At 40.3% G+C, this 27,692-nt stretch overlaps 4 protein-coding genes across 6 annotated transcripts; 1 reads left to right on the top strand and 3 right to left on the bottom strand.

The window, feature by feature from the left end:
• Nucleotides 1–490: 490 nt before the first annotated feature.
• On the bottom strand, nt 491–2,982 carry Eif5 (eukaryotic translation initiation factor 5). Its single transcript, XM_077405164.1, has 3 exons — nt 1,909–2,982; nt 1,515–1,700; nt 491–1,210 (listed from the first exon to the last, which is right to left on the bottom strand). Exons 1-3 carry the CDS (start codon nt 2,980–2,982, stop codon nt 1,070–1,072), a joined length of 1,401 nt encoding a protein of 466 aa, XP_077261290.1. The 3' UTR covers nt 491–1,069.
• On the bottom strand, nt 2,957–11,231 carry LOC143896966 (uncharacterized). 3 transcript variants are annotated; one of them, XM_077405187.1, is made up of 3 exons: nt 10,690–11,231; nt 3,703–4,060; nt 2,957–3,415 (listed from the first exon to the last, which is right to left on the bottom strand). In XM_077405187.1, exons 1-3 carry the CDS (start codon nt 10,709–10,711, stop codon nt 3,376–3,378), a joined length of 420 nt encoding a protein of 139 aa, XP_077261313.1. In that variant the 5' UTR covers nt 10,712–11,231; the 3' UTR covers nt 2,957–3,375. The 3 variants fall into 3 exon arrangements, with proteins under 3 accessions (XP_077261313.1, XP_077261312.1, XP_077261314.1); XM_077405186.1 differs by lacking the exon at nt 10,690–11,231 and adding an exon at nt 8,203–8,428; XM_077405188.1 differs by lacking the exon at nt 10,690–11,231 and adding an exon at nt 6,132–6,460.
• A 2,580-nt stretch (nt 11,232–13,811) lies between these two features.
• On the top strand, nt 13,812–15,905 carry LOC143896947 (pseudouridylate synthase RPUSD4, mitochondrial). The gene is made up of 4 exons (XM_077405137.1): nt 13,812–14,342; nt 14,767–14,953; nt 15,026–15,212; nt 15,296–15,905. The coding sequence occupies exons 1-4, from the start codon at nt 14,141–14,143 to the stop codon at nt 15,812–15,814; spliced, it is 1,095 nt and encodes a 364-aa protein (XP_077261263.1). The 5' UTR covers nt 13,812–14,140; the 3' UTR covers nt 15,815–15,905.
• Nucleotides 15,875–16,879, bottom strand: Mrpl34 (mitochondrial ribosomal protein L34). The gene is made up of 2 exons (XM_077405138.1): nt 16,719–16,879; nt 15,875–16,180 (listed from the first exon to the last, which is right to left on the bottom strand). The coding sequence occupies exons 1-2, from the start codon at nt 16,757–16,759 to the stop codon at nt 15,955–15,957; spliced, it is 267 nt and encodes an 88-aa protein (XP_077261264.1). The 5' UTR covers nt 16,760–16,879; the 3' UTR covers nt 15,875–15,954.
• Between the last annotated feature and the right edge of the window lie 10,813 nt (nt 16,880–27,692).

Below are 27,692 nucleotides of genomic sequence, written 5' to 3'. Positions count from 1 at the left end.
TTCTCTTCCTTCGATCAATTATGGGTTCGTTTTGTTTTAAGAAAGTACAGCGCGTAGCGTGGCTACACGTAAAACGGACTTATTTGGACAAGTCGCAGCTACTCGTGAAAACAAGTTTCGCGGATGATGACTTGCGTTTTTACATACCGGCGAGTTCCGAAACTCGTCGAAATGAGTTTCAATCGCCGTCCGCTTCACTTGGCGCGAAGCCAACGCGGAATTCGAATCGCGGGCCTTCTTCTTCCCTTATCTCTTATTTTAAAGAGAAAATACGTTCAAGATGAACAGAACTAAGCTTTACGTAAATAACATATAAAAATATGGATCAGCTCGGCAATTCGTCACCGATTCATTATTACGACTATATTAATCGGCAAATTTGAATTAAATATCCTTATTGATGTCGGATTAACGCTACATCTGCATGCTACAGTTGCAATACCCATTCTTCCTATTTTTTCCGTTAGCTGCAAAAAGCGAAGACATCGGGTGATCATTGCAATAAACCATATTTATTTGGATAGTAATTAGAATAAGTAAATACAATAAAGAACGCTTTTAGCAGGCCAATTTCCCGACAATGCTTATGAACTCTATGAATGTCTTCTTTTGTCTGAAAGGGATGCATTTCAAGATATACGCGCACCATTAAAAAGTCTCGACAACAATCGATCACTATTAAGGAAATAACGATCTTCCAGTAAATGCGTATTTGCATCGTTAAAACAATTAAAAGTATTGCGAATATACTGTACATAGATAAATCACGCTAAACTCTTAGGAACGGTTAAAATTTCTTTCTCTTTCTTTTTTTTTCCTCCTTTTTCATCATTCGCGTGTAAACGGCATAGTTTAATTATGTCACTCTCGTCAGTCTAAAACAACGAAAATCCTATATCTATTTGCGTATAACTTGAGATTGCATTTGCACGATTCTGTTCGAGAGGAAAATGATTATCCATCCCGGATATTACGGATCGGACAGTGTTTCTTGTCATCCGTCGCGCTTGTGTGTATGCGTATATGTGTATTGAATGTGCGGTACGTGTATACGGTGTATGTGTGTGCTTTAAATGGCATCGATATCGAAATCATCTTCGGAATCATTGTTCACGGCGGCAGCGACTGCGGTGGCGGCGGCAGGCTTCGGCGTAGTCGGCGGCTGCTGTTGTTTCAGGGATTCCTGCTTGGCTCTATCGTCGTATTCGATCTAAAATGGAAAATTTGAAACCAAAGTTAAAAAAAAAAGTATATCGAAATAAACAGTTTAAGGGTGTGAATGATGCAGAGGAAAGAAGCATTAAATTCAATGGATTACTTTGAAAGAAACAAGAAAGTTTAATCTTTCAAGTCGAGCCATTTTTAATTTATTTATTCCCCCCCCCCAACAAATAAATAAGTAAAACAAAAAAAGTTTTTATATATTTAATTAATAATTAAATAGAATTAAAAAATAATTTAAAAATTTTGAATTAAAAAAATTAGCATCTCTCTTAGAAGTACAATGAGATTACCTGCACATCGTCATCTTCTTCCTCGGATTCAGACTCCTCTTCCTCTGCAACTTTCAACCATGTTAAAAATGGTGCAGCTCGATCGTGAATCTCTTGCGACAGGTCCTTTGAGACGTATTTCTTGCTGACTTTGCTCGACCACTCGTCAAATGCTTTCTCTTCCAAGATATCAGCGTCGTAAAACAACTAGGAATCCATGCAAATATTTTATAAATTATTTACTAAGTCAATGGCGATAGCTAAGAATTACGACATATATTAATACTTATATATATTAATACATATATAATACTTACACATATATTAATACTTTCTCACTGAATGCCCTAACAAACTTTTCAAAATATTTCCTAAAATTAATTCTAAAAAATTCCCAAAAAATTAATTTGTTTACCTTGAGGATTCCGGGAACCTTCGGCATCAACGCCTCCTTATGCAATGCGATCACCTGCTCGATTCCTCTGATCAAATATTTCTGCGCCTTAATGTCGTCGTGAGTGAAGCGCAGCAGCAATACTCGATATTTCTTCGCCTGCGCGACGATTCCCTGATCGAACAGCAACTCGGCAAGGATCAACGGCGCCTTGGTCTTAATCTCGAGACGTTCCGCCTCGGTCACGAGCTCCTTGTGATTGTTGTCCAGCTGGCCGGCATCGCGACGGCATTTAACCAGTTTGTAGAACATGTCCATGCGCTCCTTTTCGCTCTTCTCAAGATCATCGCTGATAGTCATACCTTTCGCACCATCCGTCAGGTCTTGGAGACGAGCTCTAACCGCCTCCTCGGACACATCCACCGCCCATTTAAGGTCATCTCCGTCGTCGTTGATCGTTCTTACTGGCGGTGGTTCTACCACAATGTCCGTAGAATTGTTGACGTCATTTTCCGGAGAACCGGATCGATCGTTGCCGTTAGTGGTGGCCGTGGCGGTGGTGATTGTACCCCCGGCGTCGCCATTGGCGCGTTTCAAGCGTTTGCCGCGTTTACCCTCCGTCAATGAGCTACCCTGCACTGCTGGATTCAAGCTCGGCGGATTTTTCAAGATGTACGTGTTCAACTTATGATTACTCTCAAGAAGACCATGATGTCCGCATGCTTTACAACCCTGCGAGATCGTGCCCTTCTTCGAACTAACCATCAGTTCGGTTTCCGGGTTGTCGCAGGCTGGGCAAAGGACATATTTTCGGATGAAACCGTCCAGCAGGTCTTGCAGCTTCGTCGCGTCGTGCGAGCCGTTGACGATAAAACGCTCGTTTTTGAAGTCAAATTGCGTTTGCGCGCCCAACTCGCAACCGAAGTACTTGGTCGGATACGTAGCCGGACGACCGATCGCCTTCGCCACATCCACCATGTTGACGATCACTGTCTTAATACCGTTTCCCTTGCCTTCCACCTTCGCCTGGATTCGCGGCATCTTATAGCGATAAAAAGCATCGCTGACATTGCGATTGACGTTCACGCTCGCCATGGTGACCGATGTTTCCGCCTTCTCTTGCTCTTAACAAACTTAACTTCTCCGATCGACAGGGATCTCTGACGAGACGTCGTTGTGAAAGTATTAACGAATCACGACGAAAAGATCGACGCTTGAGCAGCTCGTGAGATGACGTTGGCTCTGTTCCTTCTTTCTCCTCTTTCTCAGGTGGGTAACGTCTTCGTCCTGGTTCTTCTAGATCTCCTCTGTCGCACGTTTCCAGCCAGCGGCAGCTTGGTAGCCGGCAATAGCCAGTAGCAGGCAATGGATGCTACCTGCTCGTGGTAGCTCGTAGCAGCGTGTCGAGTCAGGGTGGTTCTTCCTCTTCTCAGGATTGTAGTCCTTATTAGCAGTAAGGCGTGCCGCGTCGCTACCCGCTGACGCCAGTCACGTTTCCCTGAATGGCTGTAGCTTCCGATGCCTATTACTATAAAGAGGAAGAAACTCGCCTTTAATATTGCAATAACTCAAACTGCCATTAATCTTTAACCTGAATCGCTAATTGAATTAAAAGAATTGTTACGCATTTTGTAGCAAGACTTGTATAGATTTGAAATGTATTTTAATAAATATAATTATTTTTCAATGTCTTCAAGTTATTCTTAGAATTTCAGATTTGAGCAGTAATAACAATAATTCTTTTAAACACACTATCAATTTTCTCAACAAAATTTAAAATAAAAAAATTGACACTAACCAGACTGACTCACAAACCTGGAAAATTTTGAGGTCCTGTGCTTAGGCAGGACCAGGTGGAGGTTTAGGAATCGTTGGGTGGTATCTTGATGCCTCGGGTGTTGCCTCGGTTTGGCGGTGGCGGGTGGGGTAGGGGGGTAGTCCTCAATGATCATACACGCTGCCTGTCCGTCGCTGGTCGCCGTAAGAAAGCCTGGCAATCGGTGGTACCAGGTTGGTGATGATGTCGACGTTAACTCGTCGCACGAAAACGAACGGTCGTGGGTGGTGATGGTGTTGCCGTTTGATGATCGCCAGTCGGATAATAGTGTTCTACCGTCGCCGCCGCCTTTGCTACACGCCGATCCTTTCCCTCTGGATAATATCCTGGATGTTTCTGCAAGAAAGAAGAACAAAAACAATCTTGGAACTGTCCTAATCCAGTTTAGTCACTTTCGATTTTTTGTTAGATTATAATTTTTGTAACTTTATTTTTTTTTTTTACATTATCCCGTTGCTAAAATAAATTGAAGATATTATTTTTATATATTTAAAGAAAATCAAAGGAAATTAGTAGAAATCTTATCTCAAATTTGGAGAATTGAAACTAATTGAAAGAACTTATCTGGAATGTTATTTTAAATTTATTTTACCGTATAAGGAAATTTCATTATATATTAACTTTTAGAGAAAAAAATATAACTTTAATTTAATAAATCATTTAGAGTTGGAAACCGAGACATTTGTATTTGCTTAGAATAGTTTGTGCAACTCTATCTGCCCAACTTTAATTAAGATAATATATTATTCTTATTCACATATTGTTTCTTTTTCCTTTAACCTCGATCTTATCGGAATCATTTTAATTGTAGGATTGAAGATCCTGGACGCGAAGGAATCAAGGAATCCGAGGGCGAATCTTGCGGGCTGCTCTTATCCATGCGAGTTAGTAGGTCTGCTAAAAGCGTTCACGAGAGATGCAAAACCATGAGAATGAAATTCAGAATAATTTTCAGACGGATGGACGATCATGGGACCGGTGTGCGTTTCATCTGGCTATGATGCTAACGATCATTCGGATGATTTTCGTGCGGGACGAGCCGTATTAGGAACATGATAGCGATGACCGCTAAGTCGGACTGAACGAAGTTGCGAAAACGAGATTGCGACGGACAAATTTCATCTCTCTCGATAATCGAACAAATGCAGTCGCAATAAATGAAGATTCGCTCGAGATATGATCGCACCGAAGTGTATATACCTTATAATAAATTAAGGGGTAAGCTGATGTCTCGGACACAAAACATGTTTGCGATGTAACTCGATTTTTCCGGATTTATTCGAATCTGATTTATTCGCTCGATCAATTCCGCTTGTGTTTTCTAAATAACAATATTCGCTACAATAACAATACAATATTAATATTTCGTAATAATAAATTGTTCACAGGCACGCCTCGTGAGCGAAAAGAATTGTTTTTTTTTATTCGCGCACAATCACTCCGCGAGACCGATCGAAAGTTTGTATACGGGGGAGTTACGGGTTGTCACAAGCAATTAAGTCAACGTCTTGTAATACTGTAAGAGGAACGGCACTTCTCGAGGGACATCCTCTATTGATTTAGCATCCGAGATGTCTGAGAGCGCGATTCGCGCAAGGACTCTCGTGTTTCATGCAGTCGTACAGTATGCAAGTGGTGTGTAATTCTGCACCCGATTGCAGCCGGTGCCTGTTGTTTACAATAACTGTGCGCGATATTAATATTGATCCTTACGCTCCATTTACCGGGCTATAAGCGTCGCATTCGCGGCTACTGTTAAGACACCTCAAGGCGTTTCAAGACGTAGCGGCAAGATTCTTAAGAGTCTAAATTATACAAAGGCAGCGCGCGTTCGCGAAGATGGACCGCGGAAATTGATTGGGATGATAAATCGAATATTGGCCCCTCGCAATTTGACAACATCGTTGTCGGAACAAAACGTGTCAAATGTGACGTGTCAAATATTTCGATACTCGGGTTCACGCATGGAGTCGCCGAACTGTCACCTTCCCCGTCGTTCCTCAGCGACGGAATTTACGCAGCAATAATCTAATAGTAAATCTCCGGAATGCTTCCACTCGTATAACATCACGCACTGGAGAGGATAACCAGAGATGCTTAATTTTGGAATCTCGATGTTCAAGACACTTGCGCTTCGTGACAATGCGGGGACATTCCCATGAATGCAAGAGGGTCTTATACTAAGTATGACGAGTCATCTTGACTATTAGACAGCACTTGATAAGGGCTCTAACCGTGAGCCGAAACGTAGTGCACCGAATTATATTGTAGCCAGGTAGTCGAGCAATAAATGATCCTATTCGTCTAATAGTAAATCTCGGTTAACCCAATCGCGAAGTGGCGACCGTTCCGGGAAATACCCTGAACACCCTCGTGGAAGTGCGTGCACCGGAAACGGGAGGGTTACCTGCTCGGTACAGACGCATAAGTCGTGATTTGCGACGGTGACGCGGCTGCTGTCGTTGATCGCCAGGTGTATCCAGACTTCCTTCCTCTTCTCCAACGGCACCCTCGCGAGCGGAGAGATACGTCGAAGAAGGACGAGGCTCGGAGACGGAGAAAGAGAGAGAGAAAGAGTGGAAAAAAGTGGAGCAGGTTTGTCGCGTCGCCGAGAGAGAATCGATTCTCGCGCAGGGGGTAAGCGTAGGTAGTGTGTGTGTGTGTGTGTGTGAGAGAGAGAGAGAGCTGAGAAGGTCGGCCTCTCGCTAGCGCAACTAGAGTGGTTACTCGTCTCTTCGTAGTCTGACGGCTCTCGGGACCCCGGAGGTCGGCCTACCCCGCGGCGCGCACGCGTCCTTTCGCCGCCACCGTGTATATTGATCCGGACGCCGACGACGCCGATCCGGACGCCGACGGCGCCTCTTCTAAGGAGAGAGCAGCCTTCGGGCAAGGTCACACTATTCTACTCTCAAGTGGCTAACTGGTTCGCAAATCGCAATCGAGGCCTCTTCTTCAACAAATTGTGGAATTAACATTTGTGTGTGTGTGTGTGTGTGTGTGTGTGTGTGTGTGCATGCGTGAGATTAAATTAATCCCGGGAAGGAAAATATTAAATTAACGTCGAGATAAAATTTCCTAGCAGTTGATCGAGTCCCTGGTCGACGACTTGCGAATAGCGCGAAAGATTCTAGGAAAAAACTCGGTGAGATAGGTCGGGGTGGATTGACCCAGGTCCAGGTCGCGTCATGGGTTGAGCGTGACTCTCTTGGTCCGGCTGTGTTTAATTAATCTGTATTTGATATATCGGGCGTTGGATTAAATTAAGTAACAAACGTGCCTGTATGGAAGCGGTAAATAATATAACTTAACCAATGATTTAATAATCTCATTTTTAATAAGCAATATAACGTTAATAAATTCTTGAGAATATTTTTGCCATTTCTATAATTCTTAAATACAAAACAGATTTTTTTTACAAGATATGAAGGTTTAATTAATGCAAATCCGTCCGGATTGGCAAATCCTAAAGACCAGTGCCTCAACATTTACATATTTATATACTTTTTCATTCACCGAGTCTCAGCCAGCACAGCATTTGAATATCTCGAAAGAAAACTTGTTATTTCGCAAAAAAAAAAAAAAAAAATGTGCTCGTTAAACGTAAAGCCGACAATTTAAGTATAGATTCTCGCGGTCGGTCTTAACGACATTAGACAACTCCGTCCGGGAGCGCGACGTTCTCGATGCGGCCGTAATTATCGGCCCGGCGCGATCCTCGATAAATACTTTCCTCCCGGCGAAACTCGTTCCGGCACGCTCGCTTCTGCTCGCGATTCGGATTCGGAGAAAGTGAGAGCAAGCAGCGATGCTGGAACTCGTAACATTACTTCATCGCTGCGGCCAAAACGCGCGCGTATACTTGTACACGCACGTTTTAACATAAGGAGAAGACGGCGGAGTTTCGGGCGCAAAGGCATTCGCGGATCAAGAATGTTTCGTCTGACAATGAGCGAGATAAATTGGATTGGAGATATATCCTACGTGAGAGGAGGGATCGCGTTACGAAAATTCCACGAGTCGCACGAAGACGACGCTTGAGAACCGTCTGCCGTCTGATAAAGCGCGGTATTATTTTGCATCGTTATCGAGAACCGTGCGCCGTGCGTACATGCTTAAGGGTCAAAGTAGCAGGCCATCTTGGCCAGATAAACGTAAAAAAAAATCACACTCGCCGCAGTCACGCACGGACAAAGGAAGAAGATTTAGAATTAATCTTGTGTGTCTGACGCAATTGTCTTTAAATGTTTCGACGACGTCCGAATCGGACGTTCTCCAGAATGTCGCGAAAATAAACAATAATGAAACTTCTAATTTCTACTTATTATTGTGGTTACTCGTAATTTTTTCGAATTATTCGAATTCTTTACGAAGCTTCAATTCTTAAATATTTTTGCATTTAATCGATATCGAGTCGAGATTTTCATTATCTATATACGATTTTATATCTTCTGTACACACGTAAGAAATACGAACAGTACCTGATAACATCAATGCCTTTTTCCGAAGCAAACTTTTCGAAATTCCACGGACTCTCAAACTACACAGACTGATGGCGCCCGACGCTTGCGTGCGCTCGAGGAAGTTCATATTGTCGATAGGAATGTATTTACAAACATGAGAGCCCCAAGCCAGTTATTGCTGCTGATCGTGACGAAGTTGAACAACACGGACTAGAAAATCGCGCCGAAAGAATGTTATTATCTTGCGAGGTTTCTTTTATCGACGTATTTGCAGTAACAGATCTACAGCTGTATAATCTAATCGCAGCACGTATTGGATGTCTCCGAACTAACGTCACTATCGGAAACCGTATACTGGAAATATAAATATGTACTGAGAAAAAAATAGCGAGATACAGGTAGATTGAGTTTTGCAAAATTGAAAATTGTATGCCGATATTCGGCTGAAAATTCAAGGGGATTCGTTGAAGATCAATCCCGGATTTATGAAATTTAAAAATTTTTGATCGGTCGGGGTACCGTCTCTCGCTATCGACGTTAACAAAGTAATAATAGGTTGGGATTAATTATACATTCGTTGTAACATTAGCATTGATATATAATTCGTAATCGCTATTGAACTCTCGGAATAGTTATTAGATGACACAGCAATCGGCAATTCGCATGCAAACGTCACGCGAGAGGCGTCCGCTCGTTCCTTTCTTTTTTTCAAGTTCAACGTTTCGAATGTATTCGCCCAGGTTTTACGAAAGAAAGTATTTTCTCTCTCTTTTGTGTAATATTGTAAAATAATAAATAAATGCACACAGGATGTACAAATGTCAGAAGGAACATTGCGTTCCGTTCTCCAACTTTTATCCCTATACGGCAGTTACAGCGAGAAGTTAATTTTGTGCGCGTCATTTAATTATCTCAGAGTATGCGCCATTTCCCAACTGAAATCACGGAAATTACGAAAATGTGTAATTAATGGCGACAAAGGGGACAAAGCAAATTCAGCAGGCTTCTCGAAAGCCTTCTTAAATCCTCTTAAAACAAACGTCGTTTGACCACAGACCTAGAAAATGTACAAAATAATATACTCCATCACGAATACGTAAATTTCACGTATAAATTAGAAACAAAGAGCGATTATCAGGAACTTGACAATTTCTAATTTTATTTCTAATACTGTAAATGGCTTACGATTTTACTCAATGCTTCGAGAGAAATACGTAATGTACAGAAACAATTATTTGTAATAAATGGACGACATCCAGCGACAAAGTTTTAAGTACAGCATATAGCCAGCTATATCGTCGCATAGCTGGTTATATGCCGCACTTAAAACTTTCCCTCACAATTGCCTACAAAATGTCACAAACAGGCCGGTTCCTTTTAGCTCAACTTCTCATACGGTTCATCTTTTCTCTTATTCTCTCCAACGTGAAAAGAAAAGGAGAAAAGATGAACCGTGCAAAAGAAGTTCAACTAAAAAGAACAGGCCGAACGTCAATGCTGGCTATCAAATCCTGCTCGTCAAATGCTAGCAGTTCGAATTGCTCGTTCTCTCGTTACAAAAGAGAGAGAAATCACGAAATAAATGCCTCATTACGGTCACGTATACGCATCGGAATACAGACGCGACAGGCCAGTTGGAGAGGTGCTCGCTAAAATAGGCCCGCTTGTTTCCACCGCGCTTCCTACGCTTCGCTCCTTTCCTCCCTTCCGTACACATGTCCCATTCTCGATGATCCAGAGGGTACCGAGAGCTATCAAAGTTGTGCGAAACGTTTAAGGTAAAAATATACGTTCAAGGCGAAACAAAGAAGCTCGTTTGCTCAGTCGCCCTCGTTCCCCTGTCCTCTTCCGCCTACAGAAAAGCCAGGAACGGTCCTCTCCGCGGTCGCGCTCTCCGTGTCGTCTTCGAATTTTCTCCATATGTCCACGGAATTTTCAAGCGTGACGCGCGCTTACGTTACGCACGCCTATTTTTGCGTCAGATCTAGGGAGTAAGAGCGCGGCTGAAAATAGCAGGTGAAAATAGCGAAAAGCGCGGACCCAAAGGTCCGGTGTGCTGGGTCAAGCGACCGGCTTTTAGAGAAGCTCCATTTCCTCCGCCGGCGGTGACGCGCCGTGCGACACGCACGCACGCGAGTCGTCGTCGTCGTCGTCATTGCGAACGGAGGGAGAGGGAGAGGGACGCACGCTCGCTCATATCCGCAGGAGAGCGAGGGGTCCCGTGGTTCTCGCTCGCTCGTTCGCACTTTCGCACGCACGTCCCGTGTCCCGTCGTGCCGTGTCCAAAATGGCTGGTCGCTAAAATTAGCGAGCGAGCGACGTGGGCAGAAAGAGGTTATGGCATCGGAAGAGAGAAAAAAAAAATTAAATTGGCAATTCAATCGACGCGATTGACGTTGAATGGACGTCGATTGGACCGCCGTCGTCGCGTCGGTCCGCATCTCGGACCGTTAAAAATTCGAGGAGTGACAGATACCGTGATATGTATATACGGGAGAAACTTACCTCGTCGTCGAAGTAAAGTCATATAAGATGGTATCGCCCTGCTGGACGGCCGCTTTCTAGCGTGAAAATCCTCCGCTCAGGGAGAGCCGAGATTCGAGACAATACGGATCGCCCTTCCTGTCCGGGGAGCAACCCGATACGATACGTCGGTGTTGCGCCGGTTGCGCGATACGTGGGCCCGCGGTGCCGAAGTGCCGATGCCGATCGACGGAGTCGAGAGTTCGAGAGTCGAGCTCTTTTGCCGCGATGGCTCGCTCGCGCGAGAGAGAAAAGGAGAGCGAGAGCGAGAGAAAGATAAGGACAGAGCCGGCCTTCCCTGGGTCTGGGTGCTCTACGTCGTCGCTCCCGGTTGCCTCCCGGCGCCGTCGACGAACAGGGTTTACGCTGCTGACCGTCGTGTTTCGCGGTAGTCGCGCGCGGAGGTCGGCGGTTCTCGATTAATCGGAATCGGAACTGAAAAAAAGAGAGAGAAATACGAGATTGCCAAGAATGCTCCGAATCACATTCGCTGCGCGATGGCTACTACTGCCACTACTGCCTGAATGCAGTCGCGAGCGCGGAGCGACGGAACGCCACGAGCGCCGCGAACGCGCGGCTCATTTCGACGTGTTTCATTATGTTATATCGGTAATACGATCTCATTCTTCAATTGTTTAATTACTTGAAAATTTTATATATATATATAATATAATTAACAAAATATATATATTATTTAAAAAAGTGTAAATCATAGACAAATTATCGGGACTATCAATGGAACTCCGGGAGCCGGAGATATTTGAAGACTATCGATATCGATTATCGATATAAAAGACCTCCCACTATTCTTATGGTAAAAAATTTTTCATATAAGAAAACGTATAGAACGTATGAATAAATGTATAGAATTATGTACAAAATATATGTCCATATATATTTCTTTTCTCTTGTATAATCTCCTGTATACACAGGAAAAATAATAAGAAAACAATTATAAAAAATGATTACACTAGTGCAACGCTATTATTGGGTAGTGCAGGGCAGTGCAGGGCGGTAGTGCAGCCAAGAAAAAACGCTATAAGAAAATAATTTTTGTATTTTTTTTTTTTTAAGGTAGTCATATCTCGTCAGGGCATGTATTAGATAAAGTTTTCGATTTCGGATTTTATATCAAATTATATGATCGGCTTTGCAGTCGATTTTTTCTGTGGCTCCTTATACCGACTATTTACTCTAAAAAATCGATCTCGAAAATCACAACGTTTGCATTACTTCATACAGACGGCCAGAAAAAGAAGGCTCTATCACGGTTTCAATCACATATATTCGCATTTTTCGATTAGATGAAGTGAGAAAAAACATTGCTTCTTGTACATTAGATTTCGAAGAATTCGATGCAACCATAAAATATATAGTTTACCGGAGATTTCGCTGCTAATTTTTTAGTTTATTTTAGTGAAAATGCGGTAATCGAGCAAACATTTTTTGGTCGAGGTGAGGTTGGGAAGATTTGGCAACGCCGCTGGCTAATCAGACTAAATTGGATAGTGATTGACACCCCTGTCATGCGTTTTGAAACCCTTTCTCGGTACGTGTCAAAATTCAATCGAAAAGTATTTTTTTCACTCGTAACCTTTCTCGACGACTCGCATGATCAGCCGAATTTTACACCATACGTCATAAAATTATTTTTCCCTTAGCAAAAATTGCCTGAAATATATTTCTGAACGTGAAAACCTACAAACAGTCACATGACTAGCACGTAGCGAGACGCCTACCTTAAATAAAGTTTTAGAAAATGAAACATAAAATGATCATATATATATATGATTAATATGATTACACATAGAATATTGTATAATCTAATAGCAATTTTACTTTTTTTTTAAAGGACAATGCAAAAAGTTATTTTTCTACTTAATTTTGTTCTTCCTATATGTATAAATAGAGAATATACAAGAAAAAGAAAACGCGGTACATGGGCGGTATATTTTACATAAAATTATATATCTATATATGTACATACTTATACATTTATATTATATATTTATTTATAAAAACTTTTATATAGGGATGCTACAGATATTAGCTCTCTTTTTCTGTCTCTCTCTCTCTCTCTCTCTCTCTCTCTCTCTCTCTCTCTCTCTCTCTCTCTCTCTCTCTCTCTCTCTCTTTCTCTCTCTTTCTGCTAGTATTACGAATTATGAAATCAAATATTATTTCAGTCTATATTTTCAAAGATTTTATATCTTATATAGATAGCACGTACTTTTTGATACGTAAAAACTTCTTCGTGACATATCATCAAAAGTATATCATCATCTTTCATTTGTTGGTGTTATATTATGCCCGATCTACAATAGCTGTAGTAAGCTGTATAGTAAGTCTCAAGCTGTAAGAAATTGACCAATTACAGGCGAATGTGAGAAGAATAATCGACTGTGATTGGTCAATTTCTTACTTCTGTATTAACTTACGATAATTTAACCGTTTACGCGGAGTAAATTATCGTAAGTTACTACAAAATCCCGTTTACGCGAACGAATTATCGTAAGTTACTACAGAAGTAACGCTCGCGTAAACGTAGTAATAGTTCGGTGATAATATAGTTATCATAAATAATATAATAAGAATTGTTGTAGATAATGTTTATAACTTCTTTGAAATATTTTACCAAAGAAATTTTCATTACGCATAATAATTTTGCAATGCAAATTGTTGTACATACGTTAGGGATGAGTCCTCCTAACCTACTTTTATAAATATAAAAGAATTAATTCTAAAATGAAGATATTTCGTAAAAAACTTATCCAGCCCCCGGTCCAATGAATTCCTCGAGATGGAAAATGTCAGAATTAATCGATTTATGCCTCAAAATGTGAATTTTTGCAGATACGACATTTTTCTTTAGCACCAGAGCAGTATTATTACGTATATATATATGTAGTTGTAATAAAAATAATACGTTTTCAAAATGCCTCAGTGTTTTTCGTTTATTTGTCACATATAATATGCATGAAAATGCAAACAACTATTTTTGTTGTCTTAGCTGTTAAATAATAAAATAATTTAGAAATGAAATGGTTAAAACGCCGACATGTCCAGATCAAGTTTTTCTCGCTTCCTGGTTCTGTCTCATCGCGTCTCCATTATTAGTGACGGCATCCGGCATCATCGACGATTATTTGATATGCTCGTGTGCGCTCTGCGCTCAGTGAATCGCTGAATACTGCGTGCAAAAGCTCGCGTTTTTACAAAATTTGAAAATCATTGCTAGATAAAAGATATTGTCCGTTTCTTAAATGATCGGAAACGGATAAGCCCCCATGTCGTCATTGCCGTCTCGCTTCTCCGGTTATCACCACGTGTGGTTGTGTTGAGTTTAACCTCAAATCGAAGCCGCGGGATAGATAGACGTTCGTAAAGAAAACGACTCGCGAATCTCACTCGGGGACGGGGACTCGGGGGAGAAATGAAGGGCGCGATGACGGTGTTCAGAAGCATGCGGACCAACGAGTTCGCGATGGCGTTTCGCGCGTGCTACAGGGGGTATTGCACGACGGAGGGTTACGCGACGACGCGGAAGGTGGTCCATCCGTACAACCAAATTCACCCGTGGAAATCGGAGAACGAGTTTGCGAAAGATTTGCTGAAGAATGTGATTTACAATAAAGGTGGAGAAAAAATTGTTCTACGTCGATTAAATAATCTCAGCATCTTCCAGCAAGATTAACAATTATTTTCATTGTCATGAGATTGGTGGAATTGATTATTGGTCCATTTTGTGAAATTTAGTAATCCTTGCTTTTGAATGTAATTGCTGACGCGTTATTGACCGTTTAATAATGTTTATTATTTGCGATGACCATTAATATTACAACTTAAAAGAAATGTAAAGTCGCAGTTATTCCACTCGCTTAGATTTATTTCAGCATAACAGTTTCCTTTTATCGTCAAAGTTGATTTTTTCTTGATGTCCATACAAAAGAAATGAGAAATGTTGAATTTATATTGGAAATAAATGTCTATATATATTTAATTGTACTTAGCTGATAAAGCGATACATTTCAATGTTAATCTGCGAATACTGTCTTACAGATGGAATAATTGCAATAAACAAACCATACGGCATATCTATGCTTAATAGCATGCCAAAAACAAACCGGCGTCTGCAGTCAACTCACAAGATTGTAGGTGCAGTGAATTATTCTGTACAAGACACTTTGCCGTACCTTGCGAAGGAATTAGATGTACCAATCTTAATACCGTCCTTGGGAGCAGAAAAGTACACACATGACCCTTTCGCTTTCTTTTCTAAAAAAAAAAAAAAATCAATACAAATCACCTATTTTTGTAGATATATGAGTGGCGTATATGTTTTTGGAATTAACGACAAAGTGTGTCGGCAGATAGAAATTGCGAGAAATCGAACTGCAGGCAAATATAAGAAATATTGGGCGGTCACGATCAGAGTTCCGAACGAGATCAAAGGAAAATATCATTTAGCGATGACGTTAAAAAAGTCTACGCTGGGAGACAAAAAGGTACATCTCTATCTCCATGTATATGTTCTCTACGAAGTAATTTGATGATTCACTGAAATAAACGGATTGCGTGTGCATTTCAGCCTATTATCTTGACTCGGTGGAGTAACAACGAGGTGAAGAGAGATGACGTCAAGATATTAAACATTGATTATAAACTCTTATCCAATTCGACACATAATTTGAGTTCCCTAATAGAAATCGAAGCATCCGCGAGAAAGTGGAATGCAGTCAGGTTATTCGCTTCCACGATGCTGTACAGTCCGATTCTCGGAGATAACGTTCACGGATCGCGCGCCCAAGAAATCATGGGTACGTGGTTGAGAGTCGATCCATTCGCCGATTCCTGTTGGGATATGCCGAAGATGAATCGACAACTGCTAGATCTGCTAGATGTGACACCGAATAAACAAGAAATTATTCCGACTCACGTACATCTAAAAAATGTGCGCTTAATTATCGGCAAAGAGAAAAAAGATTTAATAATAGATGCACCTTTGACGGATCCTTTCGATTGGACCTGCAAGCAGCTCAAGTTCAATATACCGGATGAAGCGAGGAACGCTGTTGCGGACGATGAAAAAGTGTTGGCTCACGTGTAATAAATATGACGGTAATTAACTCACATTTCTCAATAAGTATTGTAATTGTAATAAAAAGGATTTTAATTAAATTGACAATGTTTATTTCTCAGAGTATATTCTCGTGCTTTCGATCGATTAGCTGGATAACACAACGACGATTAGTGAGATAGCACATGTTTGCCTTTTAAGATTCTTCTTTGGAGAATTTTTCTACCATTTGGCGTTGACAATCTCGCGTACCATCCGTGCCTTTTTATGCGTCTTCTTTCATTGGGATGAGGGAAATGATATCTCATTATGTTTCTGACGAATGTCGAACTCCATGGGCTCCACGCCGCAATCGTTGTCGCAGTCGCTGTCGACGAAAGTTGGCTCGTGGCCCGTCTGCAAACACGTTAACGAAATGTGATATTAATACGCAATATATCTATACTTCGTTACCTAAGATCTCATTGCCGTATTACGTCTTGTGTCAATAATGTGAATAGCAGTTTTAAATTGAAGAAAATCAAATCTCTTGCTCTTTAAATGTTGAAGGTTTCTAATCGCCAACCAATATGTTAATCCTTATTAACACGTTCACCGGTTCATGACGGTCACTGGTGATCGTTGGCCACAATTAATATACATATAATACACCACAAATATAATACAATTATATTTGTAGGACGATTATATTTAGTAATAATAGAAAGGCATGATACGACACAAATTACAAATGAATATTTTTACTTAATATTGTAATTTAATTTCGTATTTCATCGTTTTATTCTAACAAAATTAATTCGGTATGAATAGAAAGTTAGCTAAAATACGCTTGACGGCGAACGTATATTGAAAATTGATGATACGATTACGGGAAGTCGTTTCGAAAAATGTTCTTAATTTTCGAGAATAAAGACAAATTAAGTCTAATATTTACGGTAAAGATTGAAGTACACCCGTGATCAATTTGCCAAACATGTCTTCAAACCGCGAGTGTCTGGAAGTGAAGAATTTAAGGTTAAATCTCGCAAATCGCTCGACACGACTCGACGATCATCGCAAATCGGCGAAAATCGTCGAACATCGAACGTTTCCGTAAACCGACAGTCTACTGTCGCGTGGTGCACTCTGGTAGCGAGAAGTTTTACGGTTTGGACTTCGGACTCTGCCGCCGAGCTGGCCGAGCTCAATATTGCGCGATCGATCAAATGATGGACCGCGTTGCGAAATTCTGCATCATAAAAGGTGTGCGAAATAAATATTATCTATAATATGGTCATCATGTTTTACTTATAAAAACTGCAACGTGCAATTTTGTCGGTAATGCAATTTCGATAGACTTCTCATCACCTCGAATATTGACAGTATATATAAAAAGAGAAGCAAAAATGGCAACCGATAAAATATCTCAATGGCTATCGCGATTTCCTTAATCGGAAATTGCAATTGTCGAACATAATTGTCAAATTAATCTTTCAAATAAATCTTTCGAATGAGGACATATATCGAATTTGAATACGTTTCAGGCGCGTTAAAATATTTACTACGTTACGTCTCGACGGGATCTTTGGATACCTGTCAAAACCTGGCTGGCTTCAATCGGTCCATTAGCGAGGACCGCGTTCGCTGATTGACCCATTCTGGGGTTCACAATGCCTCACGGGCTGCCAAAGGGCGAAGCGCAGTATTAAAAGTACAGCCCTCGAGAATGCGACGAGGCAACGACATCCTCGGCCGTTCGATATATACAACGTTTCAAAAGGTACATTACAACGCGCGTTCGACAAATTTCTAGGCACACGGTTGAGCGAAGAATAACGTACTATATACAGAAAGGAATGTCAAATCAAAACTTTATACATACTCGCGTACGTATATACGCAACAATCTATAATCTTAAAAGAATTTCAATTTTTTTTTTGGTTGAACTATTTAATATAAAGGACTATGCTTGGTGTTAATGAACTATATAAATATATTCACTCACAAGAGCAAGTTTTCTTACGCAATGTAATCTCATTTCCAAGATTATAGATTGTTGCGTATATGTACGAGTATGTATAAGTTTTGATTTGGCACTTCTTCTTTTTCTGTATATTATTGCAATGGAATAACGAAATTACAAAATATTAGGATAAAACTATAATACGAGCGTCTTAGAGAAAGCGAATGGATTGGCTCCACCTTTTTTAATTTTAGAAGCATAGCGCGTGTTTATAACTTTATTGACACTTTTTCTATTTTTTATTCGATAAAATTTCGGATTTGCGGTTTAGCTTCTGCTGTAAGGCTCATGTTCGAATTTTACTGCCGCTTGAATGTACAGTTTTACAAAAAAATTGTCTTTTATCGGAGTGACGTTAAAGCACATATCCGATAATCTTATTAACTGATTAAGCTTAAGGCAAAGTGAGCGAATAGTATTTGCGATCGTCTTGTCTATACGCAGCGACATATTATGCGAATTTCTTCTAAATAATCTAATTTTAACTTTATAAAAGTTTTAATCGAGATTGTATAGAGTACTTCTGTCGCAGCTATAGCGAATTTATTGTTAAGAGTACTTTTTGTGTAAATTACATTCTAGAAATCGAACGAATATATTCATCACCGATACTTGAATTTATCAGGTGCAACAGTTCGCGTGAAATTCTTCTCGTCCTCGCGATGCGACGCTGATCTCAAACGACGCCGGACCAACGTCTGACACTTCTTTCTTAATTTTCTGTATTGTTTGCGATACTTGGAGAAAAGCGCTCGTTTAGTTCACGTAGAAATGCCGCGACTAAGCCAGCAACAATGAGCCTCGATCGTGCATTAAAACCACTCCCTCAGTTTCTCCGTGTCGGCGTCCTCCGACCACTCTCCCCCGGAGGAGATTCTTTTCTATCGTCGAATGCGCCCCGTGGTGCCGACCTACCCCATGGGAGGATTGATCTCGCCTCGATCTCGACGGTAATCGAACTGCCGTGACCCCGTTGACACGTCGCGTGTAGCAGACGAACGAACACGCGTGCATCCATGACGTCACCGCGTGTCTCATGGTGGTCGTCTGATCTTGAGCCCACGCGGGGCCTCTGCCCTCCCCGACGTGATTTCGATGCACTTCGGACGCGCGCGGTTACGTTACATCGCTCGGGATTTGAACAGAAACTTGGATCATCGACGTTAAGTTTTCTCGTTTACAACTTAAAAAAAAAAAAAAAAAAATGAACGAAGAAAACGCGCGCGTAGTTCGACAGGAAATACATAAACATATATTTTCTTTATCAGCATGGGAACATTTAGGGCATATCTTTTTAAAAGTTACCGCCGAGGAACATTTCCAATATTATATGGTTTTACACAAACGCCCGAAGGTGTAACTTATCGCGTCCGTCTATTATTGACGAACTTCCTCCGTGCATCTTTTTACAAGTCTCGCAACCGTAGTACGTCGCACGATTATCAGATATCGGTCGATTGTCGAGTAATGGTACCGTCCCTGTGCTACTCGTAATCAATTTAATGAGCGAGTTAATGCGATATCATCGGGGTTTTGTTACACGGGAAAGCGGTGCAATGCGCTTGCTCGTATATATACGAAGGGCGCGCTTAGGCACTGTTAGAGACTGGACCTATTCCGTGGGTGGATAAACTTTTTATCTGCGCCCGTGATGGAATCGCTGTGACCCGTTTGCTATGTCACGTGGAACGTGCACGCGGCCGTTCCTCGAACGCGCGTATATTACGCATCGCCGAATATATTATCACGTATATGTCTCGTTACGACATCGATTAAACGCGACGCGGCTTAAAACAAAAGTAACTGGCTCTTCCATCGCAACTTTTCATCTTAATTAATATACGATATTTAAATATTTGTGAGGTTTCTGTTTACCGATTAAAAAATATTTACTAATAATTTCTCGATCTATATACGATTAAGGATAATTTAGTTTTAGTATTTTACATGTAGGTTGTAATTTTGATACTGTTAATTGCTATTTTATCTGGCAATAGAAGAATTGGGAAATATCGCTTGGTTACTTTTATTACAATTAGTAATCGAATTATCGCTAAGCTGATTAATGCGCGTTTTTATTAGAGTATTGAAAACGTCTCCAACAATACGCGAGAGCGCTGTGCGGAAAACACAAAAGAGAACCTTCCTCCTTTTTAATTATTTCTTTATTTAATTATTCGTGCGCGCAGATAGAGAATCCCGAGAAAAAGACAGCTATTATCAACGCGGAACAAAGAGCGTGGCTATACGTCTCTTTAGGTTTTTATTAGGATTTATTTGGAACAGAGTGCATAATTCTCTTATACGAAATCGAAAAAAGACGAAATAATATATTTTTATATGTGGATGGCGTAAAAAAAATAGCAATATAATTTTTTTATATAACTTTTAATCAATCAGTATATAACAAGCTTCGAGTTTAATAATTTTTTTCGCATGTGTGTGTTCCATATTATTCGAAACTTAATTTTTTTCTTGGTATAAAATACTCTAAAATATTATTGGCAAAAACGCACCGGACACCGAGAAAAGTTCTCGTATGCGATCGAGCACCCGGTATATTTTCAACTGTCAGTTGACAAGGTACAGGATGCGCCTTTTCCGTTGCAAGAGTTCTGGAACCGGCACTCCCATATCCTATAGAATTGCGCTCAATCGTTCATTGATTTAACATGAGCGTGTCATAGCGCGGCCGGACTTATTATCGATCGGTTTGCATAACTTTGTTTTATTATGCAGCGTGAAGCACAATCGTCCGTATACTGCGCGTGAAACGTATTCAGTTGAGCGTTTAATAAATTCGACTGTAATTTCGGTTGTTTTGGATTTTAACACGACACGAGAAGGATATATAACGAGGAAATATTTACGCTATAGACCGCGTGCAAATTGCTGCTTTTTCTCAACTGCGAATCGATCGAATCTGTGGAAATGGCCGGGATGCGGCCCTTGACCGTGACACATGCATCTCTCAACGACGATTTACTTGTCAAATAATTCTTCGTACGACCGCGGGGCTCGCGATTACCGCCAGAGCACACGCAGTAACTTACGTGCATGCTTACGTTACGTCGTCGATATTTCATTGCGCTCGCAGTCGGGTGATAAAAACGTGCGGTACCGAAAAATATTGCCGAGCTGTGAGCGTGGCTGCTTTTGTGGTCCGACCAAGTCCGGGAAAAGATCTTAGAATACAGGAAAATGTGGTGGTACTTACGCGATACATCGGCTCCCTTTTTTTTAAAAAACCTAGGAAAGGAACAATAAAACGACGTTTTAAAATGCCAAATAAAATCAATCTGAAAGACATATATCTCAAAATTTTAATTATGTTACGTTTCTCTTTCTTTTTGAATATTTCTTTTGAAGGTTTGCCATGCAAATAATAAAAACTATCATAATTTCGAGAGAGTACCAAATGTACAGAATCTAAAAATATGTTTGAAAGACCAGTCTCGTGTGATCATTGTAAAGAGTTAATGCACCCAGTCTTTTACGATTCGGTTTCGAATACGTAATCAACAAATTGTCCGCGCGTCTCTTTAAGGAGGCTCTTACCTCGATCATAATATGACAGATCTTTATGAAATTAATATATGTTGTAAAGTGAACCACAACGGACCGATGCCCAAAACTTGAGCATAGGTTGACGATAAAAACTGTAAAAATATCAGTATTGAAATTCGCATTTTTAACACAGGGCATATGGTAAACACTAAAATTTTTACCGGAAGTGATGTATTTTCTTGGCAAGTTTGTGAGCCAGGTAAACAAAAAACTAAGGAATTGTAGTTAAAATAATAATCTTTCTAATGATAAGAAGAAAACTTGGTGTTGACGATGAGTTATAAAAGATATTGTAGTTTTAATATGACGTACGACAGGTTAGGCGAATGATCTTCCGAGTGTCAAAATAGCGCGAAGTTTCTAACCTCACTTGCACATGTCTTTTCTCTGCGCTGTATGGTAGCGGCATAATTATTCTCTCGCGCATTGACAACCTTTATTTTCGCAAATTTTCCTTTCATTTTCCCTCTCAGCATTCTCACGTTATATCTTTCTTTTGGCTCCATCTCTTCATCGCATCATTCGCTACAACGCTACACGGCTACACCTCACTTAGCTGCAGACTGCTACAGACGACGTTGTGACACGCGCATGTTCTGCTCTTTAGCACTGACGTAGTCAACTGACTTATTGTATAAATTTTAATATTTACACTAATAGAACATATAACTTACTCTTACACTATGTAAAAATCATTATTTATTTTTTATTTAATTTTCCGATAATTTTATAACCAATTATTAATGATAATTTTTTGGTTGCTACATTGATTAGAGCAGCCGGGTAAGAGCCTCCTTAAATCAATCCAGATTGTGAAATATCACTCTCACTATCGGTTATTTTTCTCGTATAAAGTTAGGCTTGAATTGAAAGAAAATAATAACGTCACACATCTTACACTCTTTCACGATTAAATTATCATTTTACTCAATTACTTTTTTTATTTTTTTAACTATTTATTTCTAAATTAAATTTAAATTTTTCAATTCTGTTTCTTTAAGATCTCTTCAATTACCATTGCAGTATTTCAAACTGTGTACACGACTGATGTTACGTTCTTTTAAAATTCGTTCAATGTAAACGTTCAATGTTACGACCACGCTTTCCCATTTATCACAATATTTCATTATTCACACGTACATATGAAATTTTTATTAATATCTCGTCATTACAAAGAGTAATTTCGTGCTACTCTGTTTATGGCTCAACGGCTATACAATCCTCTATTCAACTGCGCCATGAATCGACCGACCTTTCGCGCCTCGTTCCATTTTTCCATGGAGCCTTACAGACGTTTTAATGCCGCGGTTTATATATACGATGCAACATCCGCCCCCTTCAGACGCGGTATACCGATCTCATTGTGTCGACGGCGTCGCATTGTCAGCGTGAAAAGCTCTTTATGCGGAAGTACATCTTCAAAAGTTCCAGGTACGCATCAGCCGAGCACGTTTCTTCGAGTTCTACCATGCGGACGGCGAAGTATTCGCTTCGGACTTGCCCTTTGTCGCGGGGGAATCGCCGAGCACCCGGAGACACGTCGCGCCGGGGAAATTCGGCCGCGGAAATCTGACTCTGAACGGGCAGCTCACGTCGTAGGAATTGTCGTCTTTCATCAGCGCGGGTAAGCTTTCAAACGCGCCACGTCCGCGCTTTGTGACAAACGGAGCGGAGCATTTTATGAAAATCGACGAGTTGACAGGCGACGAACGACGGGAATTAGATCTGTTAGTTTTCGCGACATTTCCTCTTTCTTTTCTTTCTTTTCGTTAGAGGAAAATATGACATATATGCGCATTGCCTTATTCGATTCTAACAATTCTCAAATACATGTGTGATCGATAAAATTAAAGGTTGACTAACATGCGTTGCGATTTTAAAATCGACGATGAATTCTAATAGTGCTTTTTTTTAAATATCTGACGTTGTCTCAAAAGTCTTTTGCAAGTTTAAAATTTTTTATAACATCGAATGCATCTTTGTTGGTAATTATTGCTTTGAATTTTGAATTGCAATTGATTAAAGACTAAAATGCCGTGCTGAACGTGCCGTATATCCATAATTTGCGTAAGTTCAACCGCGTCAGTATAATATAAGCGTACGATGGTGGTACGTCTAGGAAGTACCGCCGTATATAGTACTAACGATAACTTGCAGGGATTGAGCTCTCTGTCAATTTGTCGAACTTAACCGCACCGTCTTATTATAGACGCGCGGGATGCACACCGCGGTTTCGTGCGTTTCAATCAGCGCACTTTGAGCCATTCGTCGAGTAGTTTCTCGCGCTACCCAGAAGCAGGAAGATAGCAGGCATCTCCCCAGCAATCATTCGCAGTTGCAACCGGCATATAAGCGTGCGCATTCGACGCGGCAATTACGGCGTTTTCGAGGCTGAAGCGCGCACTCGGCGTGTCTAATTATGTAAATTGCGATCGAGTCAAATTAATTAACTCCGCCGACTAATTGAATACACCCGCTGCTTGATCGATCGATCGTGCGGAGAATCGGCGAGAGTTCCGAGGATGTATTGACGGTCGAGGAGCGGCCGAGCGCGCCCTTTACCTTCACGATCGCGATCTCGGCTTCGCCGACTTAGACATCAGTGGCGCGATTCAGTTAATACCCCGCACAAAGGTGGTTTGATGATCGCGGGGTACCGTGCCGGTGAGATTATCGCAGTGGGTTCCAAGATCGATCACCGATTTATATGTCAAGCGCATTGCATCTGTCGCTGTGTTGTGATTATCGCGCGAGGACGGAAGGTTGTTATATGAATTTTTTTTCGTATAGCCTTTGTATATAGATATTATTATTATATAGGAATCTTTTAAAAGCGTGCGTGTTTAGCGCGGTCAGAAAAATTTCCATTAAAAAAACGGGTTTTTGCACCATATAAAACTGTAAGCACTATACGGTTCTTGAACTTCAGTATAGATTGGTGGTTTCGTTGAAACGTTTCTACTTGCCTCCCATCTCGTGTTTTCGATGCTTTTTTCGACACATGATGAAAGAGAGTATAAGGCGCGGGCGAAAAACGAAGCGATTTTGACCCCCCGGCGAAACGATTCCCCGAGCCTCCCTCGAATCTGTCCGTGTAATTGCATGGCATGCACGCGGCCGTCTCGTACGCCGATGCACCGCGTGGGCGATATGCAGCCCCACGGTGCACCGCGTGCAACGTCGGACACGGATCCGTTACCGGGCGGAAGAAGACAGGAGGAGTACATATATAGGAAAACATATTTTCGATTTTCCAATAAATCTCAATTTGAGCGTATATACGCGTGCACAACCGTGCATTTCATTTGCCAAAGCAATTTCATAATGACGCTTGAAAACGATGATTGCCCGGAGACCGGCTCTCTCATTTCTCCCTCGCTCTCCGGCGTGTATTGCCTCTGCCGAGAGATAATGCGTATAAGTAGAGCGGCTTTAAGCCGGAGCATTACCGTGTTCACGATGAAATAACAGTGATTACGTTGCCCGCGATATGTATAAACTCGCGACGCCTATCACGATCGAATAGCGAGAAATAAAAAGACATTGTTAAACGCGGATATTATACCTCCAAATATACCCAATTGCAATTATCACAAGGATATAAAAATTGTTTTTGAGATAAGTACCGTTTGGAATAATTTATGAAGTACGTCAGCTTAATTGAGTTTAGAAAATGGTTAAATCTGTGACTTAATATTTTATTTTTTTAAATTAAAAGTTTTAAACTGAATATTTTATAATTATTTCTAACTTTTAGAACAAATAGAAGAACAGATAAGTACAAGGAGTAACAAAATCTTAATCCTAGTTTAATCATTAATTTTCGAAACATGTTTTCACTTTTGATCGTGTGCAGCTTTATTTGGGGTAATTGAGGTTTATGATCCCAATTTATTATTGCCCAATTATAAAAAATATTTAAATTATCGCTCTATTATATATATAGCATATATCAAGCAGAATTTTATATCAATTTCTAATCTCCGGTAATTGAGTCGCATATCTCCTCGTTATCGCATTCGCGATCGGCCGAGAACTTCGATAACTCGTTACAGACACTTGATCGCATTTACGTACAAGCAGATAGTAGCCGATATCCACTAAGGGATATTGATTTCCATACTTTAATACGCGTGCAGAAAGTACGAGGGAGCCGTCCGGCACGCAAATCTCAAATGTGCGCAATAAACGTGTATCCGGTATGCCCGGACTAATGCGATATAATTTATCAAAACAATGTTTTTTTCCACGGAGAACATAACTCGTTGTGAGATAAACCCTATATGAATTACAGGTAGAAACTATTCGCGCTGTTGCTAACCCCTCATACATTTTACTTGCTACGTGAATTTCAACAAATGTCTGTTCTGCACTCAAAATAAATCACATTCCGTCACTATACGTTACGTAATACACTTCACGGCACGTACACAAAAATGATATTTAATCTTGCAGTTTTTGCCAAAATAGCGATTCGCTTTTTATTTACAGCAGTAACAGTTGCGCGATCTTAATGCAAACAAATTAAACACTGTATAAAAAAATGAAAATGAGATAATCGAACAAGTATTTCACTTCGCTTAGAGAAGCAACATTTTGTTTTCAAATTGTAAATGGCCATTTTTCTTAAAATGTAATTTTTATTATTCTGACGTTATATAACTATTGAAAGAAAGATTGGTCTTTTACGGCCAAACGAATGTAGATAAGACGCGAATCGTATATAACGATGTTTTTATCTATATGGCGTGTCGTGCTAATTTGTTAATGGGACATCCTGGCTGGCGCATATCGAGCGATTTTTTTAATCAGTTTTCAGCGCAGTGATACGCGCTATTGTTAGAAAAACCTTCAGAAGCATAATCGCTGCTCGGGTCAGTGCACGACATTATCGAGGCACATAAAAAAAAATTTGCCATCGACAGCAAATGGCTCGTATTTAAGAAGAAAAACGTATGCGTACTTGACCGTAGCCAATTTATAAATTCACTTAGAGTCAGTGATAACATAAATATCCGCTTAACGAATCCGCGCTTCTCATCCGAGTGCACGTCAACGTCAATCGCGCGCATACAATTTAACTTTTAAATTCGTCGCGGTGCTCGTTGGCAACAAAATTATTAAATCAACAATTATAGCGACAACGTAGTCGGCAGAAAGGAGAAATGTTCGATAAAAGTGATATTAAAAATGTATCTAAGGTGAAAACAATATTCAAAAAATGGATATAAACATATTTTTTTCTAAAATAATTGTGATTGTCACAAGCTCTCTTTTACATTAATATAAAATTGAATAAAATCGATTGAATCAAAATGTGAATAATGCAACATTTTTGTAAGAATACAATAAATGTATTAATGACGAAACCTTTCGTGGAAGATACTATCATTTTTCTCGGAGCCGAAGAGCGCGTCCAAAAATAACTGACAATGAGTTCTTATATAAAAGAGAGTTAATGTATTTCTGTGCTAGAAATAAGAAATATGCTTTTCGAATTGTTTAATTACGTACATTACAAACCTTAGCGTATAAATTAATTACTAAATCTTTTTCATATATATTTTTCCAAAACGTCAAATTTTTGAAACAGTTTATAACGCGTGTTCTTAAAAATTTCTCATTGTACGCACTTCACGAGCGTGCGAAATGGGTTTATTGTTTCAAAGACACGAGATAACGTCGGAAGGCGCGTCCGCAAAACGAGAGAAATGCGCGGTAATGTAAACATTTCAAACGATAATTCGCAGATGCGAGCGGTCCATTCATCTGATCATTTACATTTTACATAAAACAGACACAGCTGAACCTTCCTCATTTAAGATTCTAACTAAACTTGCAGCTAATTATGACACTGCCAATAATGCACGAGCATAATCATTCTGCGTTATTGAAACGGAATCCGGTCTTCTCTCTCAGGATGCTGCAAATTCCGATTGACGACCATTTAATTATTCTCACATATATCAATATCTTGCACACATAAAATAACTAAAACAATCGTCAAAAATTTGCAATTTCGGACAAGTTCCGCTTTTGCATATAATTATATCAATCGCGTAGTTAATTACTGTTCGTTCGCGATTTTAAAATGCAAAAGCTTTTAGTTGCCGTATTGCGATATTTACACATGTAAGAATAATTATGATGTTTCATATTTAGAATGACGAAACTACAAAAGCACATCCTAATTTAAAACGTGATCTTCTAAATGCCAGTATGACAAATTAATTTATCGACCGGAAGATCCCGCAGGGATGACCGATCCCGCGCACAGTCATTTCTTTTAATGAACCCGCAGATCGAATTCCGGCTGAAATCGCGCCGCCGGAGTTGAAC

Source organism: Temnothorax americanus, unplaced genomic scaffold (assembly GCF_048541705.1).
Source record: "Temnothorax americanus isolate GAGA-0224 unplaced genomic scaffold, ASM4854170v1 Scaffold2, whole genome shotgun sequence".
Taxonomy (NCBI): domain Eukaryota; kingdom Metazoa; phylum Arthropoda; class Insecta; order Hymenoptera; family Formicidae; genus Temnothorax; species Temnothorax americanus.
This window is presented reverse-complemented; position numbering and strand designations above follow the sequence as displayed.